This window comes from Dasypus novemcinctus, chromosome 15, assembly GCF_030445035.2.
Source record: "Dasypus novemcinctus isolate mDasNov1 chromosome 15, mDasNov1.1.hap2, whole genome shotgun sequence".
Classification (NCBI taxonomy): domain Eukaryota; kingdom Metazoa; phylum Chordata; class Mammalia; order Cingulata; family Dasypodidae; genus Dasypus; species Dasypus novemcinctus.
In genome coordinates this window covers 32102064-32126851 of record NC_080687.1, presented here as the reverse complement: position 1 = coordinate 32126851, position 24788 = coordinate 32102064, and the positions used below count along the sequence as shown (strand labels likewise).

Here is a 24788-nt window from a genome sequence, read left to right as displayed (position 1 = left end):
TCTGTGAATGATTGTTTTTCTTTATTTAGTTATGAGAAAATTTCATCCAGAAGTTTTCTACATGGGAAATAATTTGGTGAGCCACATGGAGATGTGTTGATTAAACATTGCATGAGTGAGGATTGATGAGTCAACCAACTCTGAGGTAGTTCAACCTCATAATTTATATACATTTAAAAGCTGTTTTTGATTGATCATGGGTCCTGTGGTTGCAAAGAATATGCGTACATTTTCTTCATTGACATTTTAAGTTGGTTGATGCTCATTTTATTATTCCCAGGAATCTTATAAGGTAGGGGCTGTTTTCTTCTTTCATAAATGAGGTAGTATCATCTTGTGTGTCCCACCTAGTTAGAATGAGAGTTTGCATTCACAGACTGATTTAGTTATCTTTGAAGCCCTTTTCTTGACACTGAATTTTTTGGTCTCCATGATAGAATAATTTTCAACCTTTCTGTTGTTTGGGCAGGCAATTTAATTTCCTTTTGCTTCTTCCACCTTTGGTAAACTGGGCATACTCTTATATCATTCTATTAACTAAAAGCTCTAGGTGTTATTTTGAAATACTTTCAGTTGAAGAGGCCAGTGTAAGATGTTTTATACAATTAATGTGATTTTTTGGGCTTTTTTTTAAAAACGCAAGTAACTTTTATTTAGTATCTATCCTGTCATATGTTAGAGAGAAGAGTCAACTTCTTTTCCTCAACAGGAACTCTAAGCATACAAAAAGTTCTGTAAATTGCTTCTCCTCTTCCCTAGTTGATGGGCAATAGAGTGGCAAAGGGGGAGATGAAATGCCATTGATCTTAGCAATTTGTTAAAAGCACTTTGTAAAAACCATCTTATTTATGGATGAGAAAAAGAAGTGGTCATATGGATAAGTGGCTATTCAGAATACTAAAAATATTACTGTAATACATGGGCCTGCTCATTCAGGCTACAATACATTAGAGTAGCAATAAACCTTTTTTCCCCAGTAGTATATTATCATGGGAATTGGGAAGCATTTAGTGAGTGAACAATTTACTTTTTTCTGTAGATTCCTGCAAGCTGGACAAATCCTACAGGCAAATATCATATTGGCATAAAAAATGGCTACGACTTCTATCCAAAGGCTCTCAAGGAAAGGATACAGGTAATGTACCACCTGGTATCAATGACTTGTATATCTCCTAATCATTCTTCAAACAAAATAGACAAAAACCAAAAACAAACATTAAAAATAATGCTTATGACTTAGCATTTATTGGGTACTTTTTTATTTTAAAATTTCAGCTGAAATACACATGGGTATTAGTGTTTTTTTAAAGGAGGTATCTGGGATTCAACCCAGGATCTCGTACATAGGAAGCAGGCACTCAACAACTGAGCTACAGCTGCCCTCAAATGAGAGTTGTTTGTTTTTAGGAGGTACTGGGGAAGCAGGCACTCAACTACTTGAGCTGTATCTGCTCCACAGTATATTTATGTAGTATATTAAATAGAAAACTCTGTTACTAAGATACAAACTGACATGCAAAAATGGTTAAGCTAAAGTGGCCCTTCCCTTGGTTCAGTTGAGATGATTAGTTTAATGGAAATGATGCTTTTAGCAGGCATCCTTGGGGAGACACTGTGGGTTAAAGACCCTAGAGATGAAGTAAGAACAAGTAAAAGAAGCTATAAAAAAAAGTAATCTAGAGAGAGGGGAAATTGAGGAAGCCTCTCTGTCCATCAGAATGTACCATAGGCTTTATTTCTGTCCTCTGCCTACAGTTGGCTTAAGGCATTTTCCAATTCTGTAAAGTCCCAGAGTATAGTGTTATTTTTACTTTAAATGCCAGGGAATTCAGTCAGTTATTTGACATAGTATTATTCTTTGGAGAAAGGGAGAATTTAAATTGGGGAATATAATATATAAAAATACATTTAAATATTCCTTGGTAAACTTGTTTTCTCAAAACATAGGTATAATCAAATAATCAGTTTTTAATAATTGGTTCATCACTTTATTGACTTGAATCTACGTGATTTTATTTTAACCTCTATGAGAGTTGTACAGTATCACAAACTTTAATAACAAGTAGATCCACATATAAATTATGACGGTCTAGATTTACCTGAATATTGCCAATCTAATTGAAAGGTAATTTTTCTGTCTTTGCAGAAAGAACGAAAGGAAAAAATCTGGGACCCTGTTCATAGAGTGGCCCTTGCAGAAGCCTGTAGAAAACAGGAAGAATTTGATGTTGCCAATAATAATAGCCTTTCTCAAGTTGGTGCTAATCATTTTTATTTAAACACTATCATGGAATCATATTACCATAAAGTTCTTAGAGAATTAATATACTGCTCTTTCATGAGCTTTTTTTTTGTGTGTGGTTAATTTTACTACTTTTTCCTTTATTATTTACTCAGAAGCCAATTTATACATGTGTTTATTAATTTTTAAATCTTTTCATTTAAGGCATAATATACCTAAGTCATAAGTGTGTAAACATGCCCTATAAAGCTGCTATGTACAAACACTACAAGCAGCACCCAGAAATCCTTCTCATGCCTTTTCTAATCACTACTCCCTTCTTCCTGCCCAAAGGCAACTACCTTCATGACTTCTAACACAGTAGAATGATTTTGCCTATTTTGAATTTTGTTAATTGGAATCATTTAGTATGTATCATTTTATGGATAACGTTTTTTGCTAAACATTACATTTGTGCTGTTTATTCATTTTGGATGTTTCAGTAGTTCTTTCACTTTCATTGCTATATAATATTTCATTGTTTCAGTGTCCTACAGTTTACTTACTCTGCAGATAGTAAATTTTTGGCTATTATGAACATTCTTGTGCATGTCTTTTGGTCATAAAGTAGTTGTACCTTCATATTCCCACAAGAAGTATATGAGAGTTCCCATTGTTCTACATTCTTACCATTAAATGCTTTTTGAATAATTTATAAAATGAAGATAATGTCTTTGTTTATTATGAAAATGATATGTGCTACAAGTGTATAAAGTAGCAAGTGGAAGTCCCCAGTAATGATAATTTGGTCTTTATCCTTCCTGATTTTCTTTTCACGCATACACTACATGTACCTTTCCTTAATCAAAAATGGAATTATTTTTAGTGGTTCTCAATCCTGGCTGCATATTAGAATCATATGAAGAGCTTTTAAAACTGCCTGTGCTTATGTGTGAAAGATCAATTAAATCAAAACATTGTCGGGATGGCAAACATTGTTTAGAGCTGCCCAGGAGCTTTAATTAATGTGCTCATAGGATTGAGAGCCACTGACCTGTGTTAACTTCTCTTTATCTGAGGATATCATCCATTTTTTAATAGCTGTATAATTTTATTACATCATTATTTGTACTTCTTCAACCTAATTTTTTAGATACCTTAAATATAGTACACATAGACTGCTGTCTTTATTACATTTGGTATACAAAATTTTCTCTATAATTGCCTTTTTCCCTAAATGTATAGTTGATGTTAAATAAATAAAAGTGAAGAATTACTTAAGATTTTGGGGTCTTTTAAAAATTAAAAATATTTATATACTATTACACATATGTACTAAGAGTGTTTAGATGAATGTGAGCAACCTAATACATAGAATAACATTTTAATGTAGATGCATGTAGTTAACAACAACAAAAAGCTATTAGGTTGAAGTATATGAAATTGCCACTTTTTAGATCAAAAATGGTTCAAGAACAATAATTTTATGTGCTTCAACCTAATATATTCCAAGATTAAGTGTAAATATTCTTACATCTTTTTTTAAAGGGGATTAAAAATACTTTGTATTTCAGTTAATATATTGGACCATACATTCCTTATTTTTATAAAAGAGGCTTATACTACTTGGTTCCCAGATGCTGACTTGATATGCTGTTTACAAATCACCTGGTGAACTTTAAGAAATAATTCAGATTTCTGAACTTCATCCCCTAGTATTTTTATTTAATAAGGGGGATGGATGAGACATGGAATTTATTTTTTTTAATGACTTTTCAAGTGATTGTGATTTGCAGTGAAGTTTGATAACCACTAGATAATTCCTATTTTAACTGTTTTTGATGGATTAGTTCTGAGTATTATCATAAAGATGAGTAACTTGCACACGATTGCACAGCTGAAAAAAAATGGCCGAACTGGAATTTGAAATCATATTTCTTGACTCTAGTTGAGTACTAATAATAATCTATTTATAGAAAGCAAATTGGTTTCACAAATATTAAACGCTCTAGATCAAGGATTGCCTAACTTTTTCTATAAAAGGCCAGATAGTCAATATTTTCAGTAGTCTCCATCACAGTAGCATGAAGCAGCTTTATTTTTAAAAATACATTTGGGTGTTTTTGAAGAGGTTTTGTATATCTACATTAGAGAAATATATTGCATGTCAGTTGTTATTTAATACATTGATCTATTTTAAAGTACTCGTTACTTACATTCACGACTACAGATTTAAAATAAAGTTTATTACCCCATTAAATCCTTTTGTGCATATATAACTTAGTGCTGCAAATTCTGAAGGCGATAAAATGACTCATGGTTTTATAAATTTGAAATGGGAAAAAGTCCTAATATAAAAAGCTAAAAGTTGCTAACCTATTATAGCAATTTTATTTTAGAGTGACTTTTGGAAAGTAGTTATAATACAGATTACAGATATATTACCATCTTTGCCAGATGATATCTCCAGCATGTCATGGCATCTTTCACAAAGCAGATAGAGTAAGTGATCAAATGAGAGATAGGAAGTATTTTCTTAATGTTTAATATATTATTTGGTATCTGCTTCATTAAATTGGACTACAAGTTGCACGACTTAAAAAGACACTTTTCCAGGGTAAAGTGATAATAACTACTAGGTCACATTGTATCTTTGGTTATGTTAATAGAACTTTTCAGAAATTTACCAATATTAATGTCATGTCTAATTGATTAGGCATGTAAACTTATCAAGGAGGAGCTTCAGAGTCAAGTGGAATTGCTGAATTCCTTTGAGAAAAAATATAGTGATCCTGGCCCTGTATATGACTGCTTGGTGTGGCATGATGGTGATACCTGGAGGTAAACTTGATGTGTTTTATATTTCTTCATTATTGAAAAATATTTTTATTTACTCTGAAGAACATTAAATGCTTCAGTGCTGCCCAGTTTTGGGTTATGTGACAATAGTATCAATAAGCAAACTATATAGGAACCATAATTGGCTTTGGGGCAGCTTTAGGCAAGTCTTTTGAACCTCTTAGTGTTAGTATATTATATAATAAACCTGACCCTTATCTGTCTTAAAGAAATTTATTTCATTAACCACATACTAAAAAGTTGAATATTGGTATATGTAGAAATGTTCCTAATTGAAGCTGGACAACTTGAAAAGTAATTGTAAGTGAATGTTTGCAAAAATTTCTGTATAACCATTTTAAGGCAAAGAAGGAAAGTTGGGTGAAAATTTATGACTAGAGAGAAGATACCTAAGTTGAAGCTAGGGAGTATAAGACAATGGCTAAGAGCTCAGTCTTTGTTATATGACCTTGATCATATTATTTAAACTTCTCTAAGCCTGTTTTCTCATCTGTTAGTTGGGAAAATAGTAGTATCTACTTACAGGGTTTTGTGAGAATTAAATTCGATATTTCTGAAAATATTAAGCACTCAATAAATGTAAGCTATTACTGCTGCTGCTTCTGTTACTGCTATTACTGCTACTACTCACAATATTGGTGATTAATAGGGACTTATTTATCACATACCTTTTCAGATTCTTTCTTAGTAAATTGTATACTGCAGCAGTGTTCCTTGGAATTGGTTAATGTGTTTTCTTTAATTACTATCAGCATGAACAAAAGAATATGTTCTTAATACAAATGTTTATGCAAGTGTGTGTTTTAGGATATTCTGCAATAAACCAGTAACCCCTCCTTGAAGCTTAAAAGTAAGAATCCTTTTGTAGTTTGAGTCTCTTCTCAAATGGAAAGAATTGTTTCGTTAGATGTAGCAGATTCAGAACAAAACATGACTACTTTACTGTTCTCAGATTGTTTACCATTGCAATGCACTGTTCTTCAAGGCTTTCCCCTATGTATAGGTTACTAACTCTCTCTGATAATGGGTATATAAAATTTTTAATTCAGTGAAAAACCCCAGCTCCATTTGGGACTGAAGGTGTTAATAAAATACACAAATAAACATGGAACCTTACAGCTTAGTGAAACCACATATGAAATATGAATATGGGTAAAATTGCATATATAAGACCATTTTTCTTTGAAGCTGAGCAAATATATGTTAATACTACAAAATGTTAATATCACAAAAAAAAAGCATGCTAAGTGAAAGAAACCAGATATGTTGTTTTATGATTCCATTTATAAAATGTAAATATAAATCAATGTATAAAGATGAAGAAATTACAAATAAATATTACATGTAAAAATATATTATTACATATAAAAAGACTTCAAATGAAATTAAACATTAATACAATTTTTGTATATATCCAGGTATATTGTTTTGGTGTATATATGTATATGCATATGCTTTGAAAAATTTTTCTCCAAAAGTTTTTGCAGGAGGTTTTGTTTTTTTTTTTTTTAAGATTTATTTTTTTTATTTATTTATTTCCCCTCCCCTACCCCGGTTGTCTGTTTTTTTCTTTGTCCGCTTCTGTTGTTGTCAGCGGCACGGGAAGTATGGGCGGTGCCATTCCTCGGCAGGCTGCTCCCTCTTTCTCGCTGGGCGGCTCTCCTTAGGGGCGCAGTCCTTGTGCGTGGGGCTCCCCTACGCGGGGGACACCCCTGTGTGGCACGGCACTCCTTGCGCACATCAGCACCGCACATGGGCCAGCTCCACACGGGTCAAGGAGACCCAGGGCTTGAACCGTGGACCTCCCATGTGGTAGACGGACGCCCTAACCACTGGGCCAAAGTCCGTTTCCCTGCAGGAGGTTTTGATCAGTGTTTATAATACTAAAAAATTGTCTAGATGTGTAGGTAAGTTAATTTTGGTACATGCCACTTAGTCAAACCCAGTACAGTCATTCTAAGTGATACATGGCCTCAGGTGGGTTCTAGCGTGGCAACAGAGTTAAGATTAAAAGTGGAAAATGCCAGCAACAAAATTAAATACGTGTGAGAAAATATACTACAAAACAACTGGAAAAAATATTAAAATATTAGCAGGGAGTGGATTGTGGGACAATAGGTAGTATCATTTCCATCTCCCATTTAAACTGTTTCCTACAGGTGCTGAAAATACTGCAGACTACTTTGTCCTAAGGGAAAAGAATTTTGAATCAGGGTGTCCAGGGTGCCAATGTATGTTTCCAGAAATTTCCTTGGTCTTTAAAGCATTTCACGAAGCAAGTAATACATTCTAACAGTTTATCAACAACTATGTTTAACATCTTTTAGAACTTTTTGTATTTGGAATGAAATTTTATTGACCATTAAGTGAAAAAAAATCTGAAATCACCAGAGTAACATTTTAAAAAATGTTATTCAAATCAGTGAAAAAGACAACAACATTTTGTTTCCAGATATAATTTAACTTTTTTTGCACAATACTGAATATACTGTAGGACTTTGATCCCTCATCTTGAGAGTTAGATCTTTAATTTTTTGAGTCTTGAAGACCCCAAATTACCTAAGACAAATCTAGGTACTGTCTGCAAGTGTTCTCTTGGCCCATTTTTGAAGCAACGTAAAGTGACCTTTTCTTTGTTAAGAGCATGGTTTGTTTTTACAAAGAATATCAGGTCTACCCCTGCCACAATATCACAAATTGTTAAACCCATATCTCTATCTTTTACTATACTTTTACAACTATACTCTTCAGTATGTATAGTGTCAAACTCCGTGTCAAAAAGTGGTTGAGAGAAACAATGTTTACAGAGGATTACATAAAAGAAATGCTATTAGTTGGTTTCTTCTCAATGGTTTTTAACCTTGTTATGCCCTGTTTCCTTTGAGATTCTATTGAAAAGCAGTGAATTCTTTCCTTAGAAAATTGGACAAAGAAATGTGTAAGAAATTCAAGGACTTTATGGTTTTTTCCCTCCCCACTCTCACACATGCTCTCCAATCCCATCTAGGAATCTCATCTTAATATTCCCTTTCTCTGTAGTCTAACAACTCTTCCTTAAATTAAGCCAATCCAGACCTCCAAAAAGCTATAACCTCACACCACATTTTTTTTTTGCCCTTTTGTAGAGCTCTGCTGAAGTCAGTAATAATTTAGGTTTTGTTATGATGACTCTATTGTTGAGTCACTCCATCTTTATGGTGATGATAAGAAACTGACCTGTGAAATGTCTTACTGTATTTACTGTGAGAAAGCTAGAGATGTTACTTCATTAATTCTTTTTTGAGTAGTGTAGTTGATTCTATGGAAGCACGTATTGAGAAAATCTAAACCAGTCTAGGAGACATCAAGAAAGATTCCCTAGGGGAAGCAGACTTGGCCCAATGGATGGGGCGTCTGTCTACCACATGGGAGGTCCGTGGTTCAAGCCCTGGGCCTCCTTGACCCGTGTGGAGCTGGCCCATGCACAGTGCTGATGCGCGCAAGGAGCGCCATGCCACGCAGGGGTGTCCCCCACGTAGGGGAGCCCCACGCGCAAGGAGTGCGCCCTGTAAGGAGAGCCTCCCAGCGCAAAAGAAATGCAGCCTGCCCAAGAATGGGACTGCACACACTGAGAGCTGACACAAGATGATGCAACAAAAAGAAACAGATTCCTGGTGCCGCTGATAAGGATAGAAGCGGTCAGAGAAGAACACACAACAAATGGACACAGAGAGCAGACAATTGGGGGGGGGGCTGGCGAAGAGGAGAGAAATAAATAAAAAATAAATCTTAAAAAAAATAAGAGTAACTCTTAAAAAAAAAAAAGATTTCCTAGAAACGATACCTTGAGATTTAAAGGGCCAGCACAAGTTAGTTAACCAAAAGAAAAGGGGTTCAAGGTAGAGGGAAAAGTTCAAGAATGTTGGATGAACTGTAAGAAGTTTAGTGTCGTCAATGAGTATATATGCGCTTAGAGAAGGAAGTGGAGAAGGTAAACAGGTTTGTTTATGACGACCTTTGTTATGGATTTTCAGCTTAATTCTAAGAGCTCTGGAAGATATTGAAGGTTTTAAGCAGGAATCAGAGATGAGCAGACTTGAAACCACAGTAGCTACAGTGTAGAGACAAAGTGGCCCACCATGTAGCAGGTCATCACACTCATTCAAACAGAGTAAACATAGTAAAGATCTAGAACTATATGATTAGATGAGTTGGGTAAAAGAAAAGGGAGGACTTCCTAGATTTCCAGGATGGATGGTGTCTAAATAACATGTATTTCGAGTCAAATGCACCACATTCTCCAGCAAATGTGAAAGATATGGTGGTATATATTTTAAATATTGACCACAATATTTTTGATATGCCTACTTTTCTCTTTGCCTCGTTTTTCCCACCAATGTTAAGTATTCTGTACCTTGCTATGCTGTGGCTTTTTTTGAAATGCTGTAAATCATTTTAGGCACACATTGGTTATACATAAAAACAAACTCACTATTTCAGGCATCCTTCTTTGCAAATTGTTGTAGTTTACTAATGAAATATATGCCTTAGTATTTATCATAAATGCCCTCTCTGTACTATACTAGTGGGCTTGCAGTAATTCATAGTAACAGTGTTGATTGTCTTAGACTATTAAAACAATTCTTCTTACTTAGAAAAATGTATGCAAAGGTATAACAGCTAAAAACATAATACTGACCTCTTTAAATAATGTACATTCCTTTTATGATTTTTTTATATTGTTAGATTTGTTTAGTATTAAACAGACCACTTTTTAAAATGTTTGGAATATATATTGAACAATTAAAAAGTTAATAAAATAGGGAAAGAGGCGAGATAGGATAATCATAAAACTGTAGAAGAAGCTTTTTGTAAAGAAAAAAAGTTTTGGTAATGGATTGTGATGGTAGCACACCATTGTGAATATAGTTAACACCATGAAATATATATTTAAGTGTGGTTAAAGGGGAAATTTTAGGTTGTATATATGTTACCACTTTTTTAAAAACATAGGCCCATACAACACAATGAACCCTAATGTAAACTATGGACTATAGTTAATAGTGTAATTATAATATTGTTTCAGCAATTATAACAGATATCACACTAATACAAAATGTTATAGTAGGAAAATTGTATGTATGTGGGTATATAAGAATTTTATTTTCTGTATGATTTTTCTGTAAACCTTCAACCTCTTTAATTATAAATAAATGTTTGCTTAAGGTTGTCATAGCTATGGAACCAAGACTTGACCTGCTTTACTTACTTTCATGTGGCCTACATACTGCTATATTCAGGAAAACAATACTAAAAGAAAAAGTAGGAATTAAGGCACAGGCTATGTGTCAAAATCACCCTATATTGTTGTAAAGCTCTAGCCCAAGTTTTGTTCTAATTTCTTAAGTGACCATACGGTTTTCTACTTAAGGTTTTGTGATGAACAGTTTTCCTAAAGCCATTTGTCCATGGCTTCAGTTAAGTACTGGTTCTTACAAGTTATCTTACCTATTATTTCCTGATAATTCTGAAACACAGGGATCTAAACAAGGCAGTTAATTGTTTTTCTTGTGGTAGAAGTAGATAAGAGTAGTAAGATGATGATACCTGAGAAATTACATGACATGATTTTTAGAAAGGTAAGACAATTGATAACTTTGATGTTTACTATTATTTTCAATTAACAGAGCCTGCATTGATTCGAATGAAGGTGGGGAATTGAATGAAGGCCGGGAATTGAATAATGCCACTGTATTAAGAAACTATAAAGAGGCCCAAGAATATGGTTCTTTTGGCACAACTGAGATGTTGAATTACTCCGTTAATATATATGATGATGGAAACCTGCTCTCCATTGTGACCAGTGGAGGTATTCTGTTTCAAATTTGCTAATTAAGGAAAAATCCACGAGGTGGTAATGTGATTGATTCCTACAGCCAAAAGCATTCTTACAGAGAATTTAATCTAGAGGTCCCAACTACAGGACTGTGTAATCATAAATGTGATTTGATTCACTATCCAGGTATTGTTTTTTTTAAGTTATAACCACATAGGATTCATTTCAAGAATTCAAGAATAGTCCACCATCTGAAAATACATCTGCATATTTCTCTTATAAACAATAATTTTACTTCCAAATAGTCATCCTTAAGTTGACCCATAAGCACAAAGAGTCAAATAAAAGGATACTCACTGCATTGTTATTGTAATTGTCTTAGTAATTTTACAAGATGGGAACTATCTATATGTCCCTTAATAAAGAATAGACTTTTAAAAAAATCATTATGAAACATTTTTGCATTTTGTATTAATATTTTTATATAATATTTAAATACCAAATAATACTATACAGTGTATGTTTGTGTAGTAAAAAATATAAAAAACATAGATGGGAAGAATATATATACCATCTTCAGGATAATAGTTAATTCTGGAGGGAATAAAGAGAAGTAGATAGAAGAGCTTTAACTCTGTTGTGCACCTGCTCCAACTTTATTGAGAAATAGTTGAAGTACAATAAATTGTACATATATATACAATTTGATAAGGTTTGATTTATGTATATACCTATGAATTTACCATCACAGATAATGAACATACACATCACCCTCAAAAATTGCCAGACTGTTATCCAAAGTGGTTGTACTGTTTTACATTATCCTCAGCAATGTATAAGAGACTTCTAGTTGCTCCACATACTTAGCCACACTTAGTCTCTTAATTTTAGTGGTGTTTTTTTTTTTAGGAGGTACCGGGGATTGAACCTGCGACCTCATACATGAGAAATAGGTGCTCAGCCACTGAGCTACACCCACTCCTCAATTTTTGCCATTCCTAACTGGTGGTGATAAGGCTTTTATTGGGGGGGGGGGATAAATTACATTAAAATTCCACTTTCCTGTTTTTTTGGGGGCGGGGAAGGAAATATAAAAGGAAGAATCGCCAACGTGTTCAAGCATGACAGTAGCTAGCTAGAGCTAAGAATTCTCAGCATTACAGAAATGCCAATTAGAAAAGTCATGTGCTCTCACTTCTGGAGCTTCACCTACTCTCTATTCTAATACATAGAACAACATTTTAATATAGATGCATATAGTTAAAAAGCTGTTAGGTTGAGGCATATGAAATTGCCATTTTTTTTAGATCAAAAATGGTTCAAGAGCAACAATTTTATATGCTTCAACCTAATATATTCCAAGATTAAGTGTAAATATTCTTACATCTGTTGTCACTTAAATATTGAAACTGAATATCAGGTCATTTATCATTGCTGTACTGTTGTTTTTCTGACAGTAGTGAAATAATTCTTTTACCCATGTATTTTAAGAAAGTTTTTCACTAAAATGGCCCAGTTTTTGTTGTTTTTTACTTTACTGATGTGTAATATACATACAGAAAGTTGTATACAAATCACAGTTGTATACGTTATCATTAAATAAACACTCCTGTGTAACGTCACCCAGGTAAAGAAAGAAAACATTAGTCATGTCACTTCTATTCACTAGCCTTTATTCTCTCCCAATGTTATCCTGATTTCTACTTTCACATTAGTTTGGACCATATGATATTGGTATTTATCTAAGTGAGAAATAGTTAAATAGTGGCAATTTCACTTGGTTCAACCTAATACAGTAATTTTCCATTTATATAAATGGAGTCATTCAGTATATATCCTTTTGTGTGTGACTTCTTTTGTTCACCTTTATTTTTGTGAGGTTCATCTTGTAGTGTGTGATATTTACTAGTGTAAGTAGTCAATAAATATACCATGAATTCAACAGGGTATTAATGCACATTCTTGTCAGCATATACTATTACCGCCTTTTAAATTTCAGCCATTCTGGAAGATAGAGGTATGGTATTTATGTGCATTTGCCAAATGACTGAAGTTGAACACATTTGCATAAATCTATTTACCATTGGGATATCCATTTTTTATAAATGCGTTTTCAAGTGTTTTACCCATAGTTCTTTTGGATTCTCCTTTTTCTTAATACAGTGAACAGAAATCCCTAGTTGTACTGTGGTCTGATTTCTCATTGTATTTCTCTGTGTGGTGTAGTGCTTTTTTGCATCCTGCTTATGAAATCTTTGCCTATCCCAGGGTTGTGAAGTTATTCTCTTATCTTTTTTAGAAGATTTATAGTTTTTCCTTTCACATTTATATCAGCAATCTATGGGAAATTTTATTTTTGTTAGGTGTAAAGATAATTTTTCTCTCCTTATGGTAGATATAGTCTACTGACTCAGCACCATTTACTGAAAAGACGAACCTTGTTTCACTACTTGGCATTACATGCCACCTTTATCATAGATCACAGTGCCTCTGCTGATAACTATAGCCTTATTGCTCTTTCAAGTTGATTCCTGTAGATCTTGTTCTCTGTAGCAGGTATAGTTTTTTTAAAATTATGCAACTAGTAAGTTTATATTATATATGTGTTTTCCCCCAAATATATTATGAACTCCTTGAATTTTAATTTGGTGTTGCCAAATTTTAATTTGGTGTTGCCAGTAGTACATATTGCAGTGATAGGCCCACAGGCACATGGTTGGTATTTTTAAATGTCCAAATGGTATGCAGTATAAGAAGTTAAAGTTTATATAATCCAGGGGTAGCAGAATAGTGTATTCAAGGAGTTTTAATTTTTGTGACTTACTGATAAGAGATTTAAAATAATATGTCATTATATGCGAAGATAAAGTATATATTTAACTTGATTATTGATTGTGATTAATATGCAAATTGAATTAAATAACTAAATCTTCTGTGAGAATATTTTGTCAGTTTTTCCCGTTTTGCATTTAGGAGCTCATGGAACACATGTAGCTAGTATAGCTGCTGGGCATTTTCCTGAAGAACCCGAACGGAATGGTGTTGCTCCTGGTGCTCAGATTCTTTCAATCAAGATTGGTGATACAAGACTAAGCACAATGGAAACTGGCACAGGCCTCATAAGAGCTGTGAGTATTTGTGAGTTATCAGTTAGAAGATTTATGATTGATGGTTTTGGATAATTTTTAAGTTTATAAAGTACTCCCAGTTTATGAAGAATAGCTTGAAATATATTTGTTGTATAGTGTTTTGTACCAAAAAGGCACAAAAATACTTAATTCATTGTATAATTATTTTATTTGAAATTATTAGGATAAATATTTTTCATTTAACCTTTATGAAAATTTTATTTTATAAATTGCTTAATCCCCTAGCAAGCAAATTTGAGATACTTTAAATTAAAAAAAATAAAAATTAAAAAAGACCTCTTAGCCAGCTACTCCTGAAACTGAGGGGAATTTAAAACCTCAACTAATACTCTGCATTCTATTTTATGATATCCATTACATTTTTACTTTGACCTCATTAGTGATTTCAGAATCTCATAAAGACTACTCCTCTCCCTTTTACCTCTTTCCTCCTTTTCCCCCAATGCATTCTGGACATGGTAGTTTTATTTTTATTGACCACTTACTATATTGTGTGTCACCCCTACCATGTTTTTGTTGGTTTGCTTGCTTTTTAAGTTTATTACCATATGCCTAGAAGTAACTTATGAATTTGGATTTAAATTAGTATATGATTGGTTAAGAAACTATGGGCTTAACTACCTTTCTTTTACTGGCTAATCTACTCCTTAAATTGCTGCTTAGGATTTTTTAAAAATTCTAATCTCTTTAATAGATGATAGAAGCTATAAATCACAAGTGTGATCTTGTCAACTATAGCTATGGTGAAGCAACTCACTGGCCAAATTCCGGGTGAGTATTCATTGATAAATGGTTAGCCATAGAACCTTAAGTAACGAAGGGTATTCTGTGTTTTTCAGGACTGAAAAATAATAGTTGTGAAGCTGTGATAGATGATAACTTTATGTCTCCTAGACCTCAGGCCCCCATTCATTGTCTTTTTTTTTTTTTTTGACATCCTTAATGCTAATAATTGGACCATGCCTGAAACCTCCATTTCAAGCATTTCTATTTCTATCCCAGACCTTCTTTCCTCTGCAGCACTTCTATTAGCCCCACTCCAACAATTCTGATACTTCCATCCACAGCCCAACTAAATCCTCACGGCCTTCCTCACCAATTTAGATACCAAGGTCTATCATTTTAATTAACTCCACAAATACCTGAACTTTTCTGTTGTATTTACCTGACAGAATCACAGACTTTCTTGAATTCTAATGTTCTCTTCAGTGATCCTGTACCTGATAAGCTGAATGTTTCTGAAGACCTTATATACTGATATTGCCCTTTAAATTTATAACCACAAATTTCAGTTTTTCATAACGTTGTCTTTCAGTCATGCTGTGTTTATCCTTTCACTTCCGTATGACCATTTTATGCTTTCTTTTCTCCTTTCAGACCTTCAGCATCATTTGCTTTCTTCCCATACTGATAAACTCACCACTTTCTCCCCAGAACAAATGAAAGCACTCAGAAGGGACCTCACTGATATTCTTAGTACTTAATCTGACCCTACCTTCTTTGCTTCCCTTTTTTTATAGTGAAAGAAGTGTCCATGATCGAAATTCACTTGACATTTTGCTTTGGAGTCTTTTTCTTCTCACTCTCTTAAAAACTTTGTTTCAGTATCATCACTCTCTCCTTTCCTGTACTATTTATTATCTCAGTACACAAACACATTCTTATATCTACTATCTTAAAAAAAAAAAATCTTTCATTTCATACTCCCTTCACTTACTTTTTCAGCAAAACTTAGGTAGGTGTACATATTCACTCTCCAGTCTTCCATTTCCATCTCTTAGTCCAGTTCAATCTGGTTTATATCCCCTTCATTCCATTCCTCTCTTGCCATATCATCCGTGTCTTCCTACTTCCAAATCCAGAGCCATGTCCCTGACTTCATGTTACCTTAATTACCTTTTTTCCTTGTATTAACTACTATTTGCAATTATCATAGTTATTGTATTTACTTACTTATTGATTATCTGCCTCCCCCACTTGTACCACCAAACCACTTAAATACAACTATCATCTGGGTGCTATATTTTTTAAAATAAAAAGTTCTTTATATTTAAAGTCCTATCACAGTGGAAATTTAACTAGGCCAGATACTATAACTTGCTGTTATCAAGTAACATAGTTTCTTAGAAAACTGGTGCTAGGTTTCTTGTGAGATAAAACAGTACTGACCTTACAACATGCACCCTGTCATCCTCAAATCAGTTCATTCTTGAACATAATCTTGCACCATCTCCTTTTGCTTCATTGTCTTAAGTGTATTTTTCCCTTTCTTTGACACTCATCCTTTTAGAGTATCACCCTTTTAGTCTTTCCTTGCTCAGGTATTCACACTTAAGACTTTAGAGTGTCCTTTGGTTCTATGTCTTTTTTCTGTTATCTATTTCTTCTTCTTAGTATAACTTCATCTCCTTTAATTAATGTCAGTAAATGTTTCTCGTTTGCCACAGGCCTTGACTAAATTTGTATTTTAAAATCTTACTTCTTAGTTCTTCCTAGTGCCTATTTCCCCTTCACAATTTTTTTGTATTATAAACACTTTGGGAATAGGCTAAGCAATTAATAAGAGAATGCTCCCCTAGATGATTTTAATGCATACCCCCTTATACGTGTCTTTCTTTATTAGTTCTACCTGGAACCCATATTTTAGTTTATTATTTTATATAAATCATATTGAGTGCATTTTTACATTACAATAATATGTTTCTTGAAGTTCATTTGTATATGGTCAAAAGATTTCTGTTTCCTTTTTCAGGAGAATTTGTGAAGTAATTAATGAAGCAGTATGGAAGCATAATATAATTTATGTCTCAAGTGCTGGAAATAATGGTCCATGCCTTTCCACAGTAGGTTGTCCAGGTGGAACTACATCAAGTGTGATAGGTTAGTTCCCTAACATGTCTTTAAAAACAAAGCTGTACAGTTAAATGTTAATTGAATTTTTATGCACAAACATTGTGGGCCTTGTATGCCCTTAGAGAACTTAAAATCTAATAGGAGAACCAGCTTATTTAAAGTAGGCAGTTTACTAGAAGTACAGATGAAGTGTTATGGTCTCACAAAGGTGCAATTAATTCTGGCTTGGGAATTTAAGTAAGGCTTTATGGAAGAGTTATAGGAATGAAGATGTCAACAGATAGAAAAAAGCAGGGGAAGAGCTTTCTAGATTAAGTGAACAATATAAATAAAGGTACGTATTTTACTTTCTATAGTGTAAAACTACTTATTTATAGTATAGTTTTCTCCTTTAGTTTCTCTTGGGTAATATCATGGGACATGAGTGAGATCTAGAGTAAGGGAGCTTTATTAAACCTGTAGAAGGAACGAAATAACCATTAACAAGAGTTATGAGAACTCAAAATTAGTTAGGAGTCATAATATTAAAATAATAAAAAATTTACTTTATAATATAGCTAGTTCTTTCTTGTGCAAAAAAAATATATACCCCTCCCTTTTTTTTTGGCATTTCTTAGAGAAAAGAAGGGGTGGTTATTACTTTAAGAATTTTTTATTTTATTTTTTAGAAGATATTTAGATTACATAAATATCACATAAAAAATACAAGGGATTCCCATATGCCCCACTCCCCATACCTCCCACATTTACCCACATTAACAACATCCTTCATTAGTTTGGGACATTCATTGCAATTGATGAACACGTTTTGTAGCATTGCCACTAAGCATGGATTGTAGTTTACATTGTAGTTTACACTCTCTCCCACACAATTTTATAGGTTATGGCAAGATATATAATGGCCAGTATCTGTCATTGCAGTGTCATGTCATTCAGGACAGTTCCCAAGTCCCCAGAATGCCCTCGTTTTATACCTGTTTTCCTCTCTCTGCCCGCAGAACCTCCAGTGACCACTACCTTCACATCAATGATACAAGTTGTTCCATTTGTTAGAATCACAATAAGTTTATAGTAAAATACCAGTAAGTCCACTATAACCCACAGTTTCATTCCCCTATCCTGAGGATTCTGGGATAGTGATGCCCATTCCACCTAAAATAAAGAGGGGCCTTTAGTCCCATACGGCCAATGGATGGAACTCTCCTGCTTGCATTTGTAGACTCTCTCAGTTCCTTGGTATGATGGTTGTCCATCATAACCTCCTTGTTAGTTGTCCTGGGTGCATCCAATGAACTGGAGAGTAAGTGTTGCAATTCCATTGAGGCTCAGGGCCCAGCTGGCACATGGACAGCCCAAATATTCAAGTCTCTTGGACATACACCTACCAACTCCAGCACCAACTATAGGTTCAAATAGAAGGGACAGAAGAGCCATGTGTTGGGAAACCACAACCGAGTCCAATTCTGTCACACAGGGAAGCACAAACCTCAAAGTAGGGCCCACTGGCAAGGCACCAAATTCATGAGCTGTCTGCCCTGACCATAGTGCCTGGGTGTCTCCAGAGCCATCAAGAGCCCCACTATTTGTGGAAGTGTCTAATTTGGCAGTCACTGAGATCCTGCTGAAACATACTTAAGTGTAACCTCTTGAATGACCTCCCTACTCACTTTGAAGTCTCTTAGCCATATAAACTCATTTGTCTTTACCTTTTCCCCCTTTTGATCAAGGTCTTTTTCCAGTTGCATTGGTAGTTGGTGCCTGGCAGTAATCCCTCAGTGCCAGGAAGGCATGTCCCTGGGAATCATGACCCACCTTGGGGCAAATTTGGCTTAGAGAGAGGTCACATTTGAGCAACAATGGAGGTAACACTTAGGTACCCTATAATACTAGGCTGAGTTTCAATTTCAAGAGTAAAGATTCATAAGCACAGTCATCAATATCAAGGGTCCATCATTGGACCATCCTCCTTCACTAGCCACTGCCTCTGTACTTGGGGAGATTCTTGCTGTTTTATTAGAGAATGTGGCAGAGATACCCAGGATGGGAATTCAGTATTCTTTTGGTTATTGTGTGAATCTCCACCCATTGTGACAATGCCCCATGAACAACTGATCACATTTATATGTGTGCCCAGGTGAACCTTCTCCCATGTATCCCCCATCCCTGACACCCCACACAAATGGTTCTCCCCTGCCCCAGTTGTAACCCTTCTGTGATACAAAACTTCTTCAAAAATGAAGCCAATAAAATAGCCAAATACAATTAATAAGAAAATGAGATAATAATGATAGTTATAAAAATAAGAAATAAAATTTTAAAAAATGTTAAAATTTTTAAAATTTGGAATAATAAAATAATGAAAAAATACTTTTTAAGTTTTTTTACATTTTGCCTTTCATCATTGTTAAGATCTTTTGTCCTGTATGTACAGTAACATTTTCTTCCATTTATTCCCCCAATGTCTTATATTTTAACTTTGTCTTCAAAGAATTTTTAGGTCACAGCAAAGTCATATACAGAATATAGGGGACTCCCATATAACCAGCAGCCTCCCCTTTTTCCCTCGTCCCATACAACAACATTTTATATGTGGATGGTACATTTAGTACAACTGATATACAAATATTGACGCAAAGCTACAAACCTTGGTCAGTGATTTACATTTCGGATCATATACTTTTATAAAGTTTAATGAAACTTAACATGGCCTTTATCCATTATTGCAAGATCATGTAGAACACTTCCATCGCCCTCAAAATGCCACCTGTGCCATCCATTCTATTCTTCCTTACCCCTCCCCTGGGGACCCACAGCAACCACCAGGCTTCATTCTTTGCAGGATCAGGTTCAAAGTTGCCACAACACTGAGGGCTTGACACACTGGTCTGTCCTCCCCTATTGGGCACCACCCATACTCTCAAGAGATTCACTCCCCTCTATTTGAGAACATAGCATGCCTCTCCAGGGTGGGAGTCCAACACCTTCCCGCTCATTATGTGGGTTTCCACCCACTAAAATAACATACTATGTCAAGATGAACACTATGCCCTAGAAGCCTGCCCCATGTGCATCCTGTCCAAATGCCCACCACATCCAACACCCTAAACTAGTAACCCTACCTTGCTCTTGCCAAAAGAGCATTCCCAAGAGTATAGTTTCAACCATGTACCCGCCATTCTCCAGTGTCCTTGTTCCCTCCCCTAACCTTCCCCCCTTCCATGGACAGTCCAATCCCCCTCCACACCATACTCCCCTGACATAACTGCACCGCCTAACCCCATAGTATGACTGCACCACTGTCATGCCCCTCCACTGTATAACTACACCCTTCCACCTTACCATAGATTTTGCCTATATGGGCATTGGCTCACAGCCTTCTCCCTATTTCCCGTAAAGCTATCTTCCAAACTCTAGCTCTGTGAATCTGCTCAATTTTCCTAATTCCTATCCGGTCATGTAATATTTGTCCTTCAGTGCCTGGCTTGTTTCACTCAACATAAGGTCCTCAAGATTCATCCATATTGTCCTGTGTGTTAATACTGTGTTCCTTTTTATGGCTGGGTAATATTCCATTGTATGTATATACCACAATTTTTTTTATCCATTCATCTGTTGAAGGGCATTTGGGTTGATTCCAGCTTTTGACAATAGTGAATAATGCCACTATGAACATTGGTACGCATATATCAGTTCATTTCCTTGCTTTCAGTTCTTCTGGGTATATACCCAGCAGTCCCCCACCCCTTTTAAATAAGAGGCATGAATGAGGAGGATGAATTGGAAGGACAAGTATGTAGTAAATGATGCTTAAAATTGTTTAAGTGTATTTTTGAGCTTGGGTAAGGTGTATACCTCTTATTATTTGTGACTGGAAGCATGGCCATAAAAAAAATTTTGGTCTTATACAGTTTTTCTGGTGTATATGTGAATAACATATCATGTTAATTGGGTATCAAAGTTTAAAAACTGGTCCTTTTTTATTTAATTTTTTGTCTTAAAATAACTAATTTTAAATTTATAGGACATGGTTTCATCATTTCTGATTTTTAATTAAACAAGGTCTAACTTTATGTAATTTAAAATGTTATGCTTAAATAATTTGGGCAGCTCATGTGTTCAAACAACAGTGCCTATCAATAATATATCATTATGTTTGCCAGTTTTGTAGATATTTTAGATCTACAAGTTAAAATGAAGCAGAAAATAGACCTGAAGGGTGTCTAAGGTTAAGAATATACTGCTTTGCTATAGTACTTGCTATTTTATGATATTCTTATCCCCAGATTAACTGCAAATTTTTAACTAAATTTTATAAAATGATTTCAGTTTTATGTGGCATTATTCTTAACCTAAGTCCACTTAATGCACAAATATTTCATCTTGTCTTCTACTTTGAATATGTGTAAACAAGCATTATGATTAGGAACTGGTTGACCTGGATTATATATAGTTAGTTAATTTTCAGCGTCTGGGCCCTGCTTCCAGATTTCTGAAGGGCTGGGTTTTATATCTGTGCTGTATGATTTTAATCATTTTCACTAGTTTATTTTCATGTTTATCCAGGAGACTAGCATGTTTTTTTCTTAGTTTGTTATGTGATCATTAAATTATAGCCATTGTTTTGAGGGGAGGTATGCTGTCTACTATTTGTTACCAATATGGATTTGATGGATAGATTTTTGGATTCAATGATTATTTTAAAAATAAGGACAGTCAATTGATTAATTCCTTTACTTTTCCAAAGTTAAGGTTCTACTTTATAGTTTAAAAAATGATCTGCTTTCTTCTTTTTCTTTTATTTACATATTTTTTAGGTACTTTATTATATTTAATCCACATAATAATTCTGGCAGACAGATATTTTTATAGCCAAAAGTAAAGTACCTAGTATAATGTCTGCTATGTAGTAAAATATTTTTGGTTATTAAATTTTCTTATCCTTGCATTTTATACAGAGATAACTATAGTATAGGGTTGTGTTTTACCCAAGGTCACACAGCTAAGTGAACAGTGGATTTAGAGGATCCATATTTTGTTTCCTTTTGTTAATAATGAAATCCATTCCACAGGTGTTGGTGCTTACGTTTCTCCTGATATGATGGTTGCTGAGTATTCTCTGAGAGAGAAATTACCTGCAAATCAATATACTTGGTCTTCTAGAGGCCCTAGGTAGGTTGAAAATAGTAAATGGAAGTATTACATTTATTTAGTTAAATTTTATATTGTTGAGGGGCAGAGTTTTAGAAAATTTCCTGCTTCTTTCCATTGGTTTCTACTTTCTGAACATTTTCAACTTGATTTACAATCTCATTATAGGTAAACAAATATTTATTTCAATGCCAAATATATGACATAACCAATATGAGTGTTAATTGTTATGCCTATATCCATAATCTTTCATTTATGAAAATCTAAATAAAAGTATAAGAACGTATAGAAAGCAGTAGAGTCTTTGTTTTAAATAATTTTGAAAATTGAACTTTGTTAAAACCATTTGCTCCTTGAAGCTTAAAGCGTTGCAGTTATAGAGCCTGTATATCTATGCTCATGGTTTTGAAGTTATAACCTACTATATTAATCAGTCAAAGGGATGCTGATGCAAAGAACCAGAAATCATCTGGCTTTATGAAGGATATTTATTAGGGGTAAATGCTTATAGTTACAAGGCCCTAAAGAGTCCAACTCGGTACCGTAAGAGGTACTTCCTCACCTTAGTCAGTTGTCCCATTTTGGAGCAAGATGGCGGGCAATGTCTGTAAGGGTTCCGCTTTCCTCTCTCTTATAAGGCTCCTGTCCCAGCTCAGGCACTTTTACAACCTACTTTTGTCACTCATTAATATGGTATGAATATGTTTACAGATAATAGATAAATATATGTGTTTTAAGATATTCACTAAAAGGTATATCACCAACCCAACTTATTTCAAGAGGAAGTTATTATTTCCCTCTCCTTCAGCTCTCTGTGTAAAAATGTAACACCAAGTTGCTCTACTTTCTCTAGCCAGAACAAGTTTAGTTCATTCATTTGGGGGAAGAATGATAGAGAAAGAGTTCAACCAGCCACTGTGGAAAATGTGTGGCCATTATTCCAAGGAGAAGGAAGTAGTATTCCATTATTTTATTGCTTTACTTAGGGCAGAGGCTTGTGTTTGATGATATGATAATGAACTCCAAGGACTTTAACTCATATTAGAACTTCCTTAGCCAAAGACCTCATCTAGACATCCTGTTGGACTGAATCAAGATGTGCTCTAAGTTTAAAATGTACACAAGATTTCTGAAGACTTGGTACCAAAAAAGATTATAAATTAATTTTCCTCCATTGATTTACATGTTTAAGTGGTAATATTTTGGATACATTGGGTTAAATAAAATATAAATTAAAATTAATTTCACCAATTATTACCTTTTTTAAAATGTGGCTCCTAGAAAATTTAAAATTACTAATGTGCCTCACATTATAATTCTTTTGGACTTGCTATATTTCACCTTAAACAAAAAGGAAACCTTTTGCATATTACAAACAAAATAATAGTGTGTTCAAGGAGTTAGAGCAAGGTCCCTAAAGGAATATAAGAGAATTGTATGAGATGTTTCTTTCTATAAATAAACCCAACATCTTTTTCCTATCTTGTCTAAGCCCAGATAGACACACACAAACATGCAAATTTTTCCCCAATGATTTTCCTGTAGTAATATTTTTGTTATGATTTGTAATGACTACAGATAGTCCATTGTACTATAGTTTATTTAACCAGTGTCCCTTTCATGAATGTATAGTTAACCAGGTTTCCATCATAAACAAATTGTAATGGCTTTACATTTAGTGCTGATGGGGCCCTTGGAGTGAGTATCAGTGCACCAGGAGGAGCCATTGCTTCCGTTCCTAACTGGACATTAAGAGGAACTCAGCTTATGAATGGGACCTCAATGTCTTCTCCTAATGCATGTGGAGGCATTGCCCTTATACTTTCAGGTAAGGACTTTGGTGATTATGATACATGGTTTAACTTATTGCTATTTTTAAATTTCCAGTAAAGTGATGGTAAGTTTTTGACTATTTCATACATATTTCAATCATACTGTCATTGTTTTTTAAGAGCTAGAAGTAGCATTATAAAATGGATCTGAAATGTATCATTTTACAGTTCATCTTAAGTCCTGGTTCTAAAACCTATGCATTATTTATAAGTTTAAGTAAGTAGATGTTAAGTGTCTAAACATTTTTATGTTTATAGCATAAAATAAAGTCAAATAGTATCCATAAAAAACAGTTGAGCAAATTGTTTTACCTTATTATAGATGGGTATTTTTATTTTCTGTAGTTCTTATGTAGAAATTTTGTAGAATTGATAGTGTCATGGGATCAAAGTAAAGTTTAAGATAAAAATTATTTTTATTTTATTTGATAACACTGATATTCATTCAGCACATATGTTTAATGACTGACTGCTGTTAATGACTATCAAGCATTATTTTAGCACTTGGGTAAATTTGTGAGCAACTCAGCAAGAATACCTGCCTGCTTAGAGTTTTGCATTATAGCTGGGTGAGATAGAGACTATGAACAAAATAAAGAATAACTTATATTACAAATTAAATTTATATTTATAAAGGTAATATATGCAGTAGAGCAGAATGAAGCAGAGAGGATTTTCTGGGGCAGTGTGCAAGACGATTATAGCATTAAATAAGATGACATCTCGGTTGACTAGAACTCAAAGTTAGGGAAGCTAGGCAGTTTTAAAGATCCCACCTCAGAAATTTCTCTTTATTCAAGTTTCCTTTCTCCTTGCCTTCCACTTTGATTCATACCTTAATTGACTCTTGGAATAGTCTTCTCTGTTCAGGTGTCTCTAGACATATTCCATCCCTATTATCACCGAAGAGC

General features: G+C 34.2%; 1 protein-coding gene across 4 annotated transcripts in view; it reads left to right on the top strand.

The window, feature by feature from the left end:
- Positions 1-24788, top strand: part of TPP2 (tripeptidyl peptidase 2) — a 100678-nt gene that overhangs the window by 20560 nt on the left and 55330 nt on the right. For all 4 annotated transcript variants that reach the window (XR_011645810.1, XM_004458397.2, XM_004458396.2 and 1 more), the window contains exons 3-11: positions 1040-1135; positions 2147-2254; positions 4938-5062; positions 10747-10928; positions 13869-14023; positions 14739-14815; positions 16797-16924; positions 21967-22066; positions 23725-23873. Coding sequence is in view for 3 of the 4 variants with exons in the window: in XM_004458397.2 (XP_004458454.1) it covers positions 1040-1135; positions 2147-2254; positions 4938-5062; positions 10747-10928; positions 13869-14023; positions 14739-14815; positions 16797-16924; positions 21967-22066; positions 23725-23873 (1120 nt within the window). In the remaining variant the exon portion in view is untranslated. The remainder of the gene's footprint in view (positions 1-1039; positions 1136-2146; positions 2255-4937; positions 5063-10746; positions 10929-13868; positions 14024-14738; positions 14816-16796; positions 16925-21966; positions 22067-23724; positions 23874-24788) is intronic.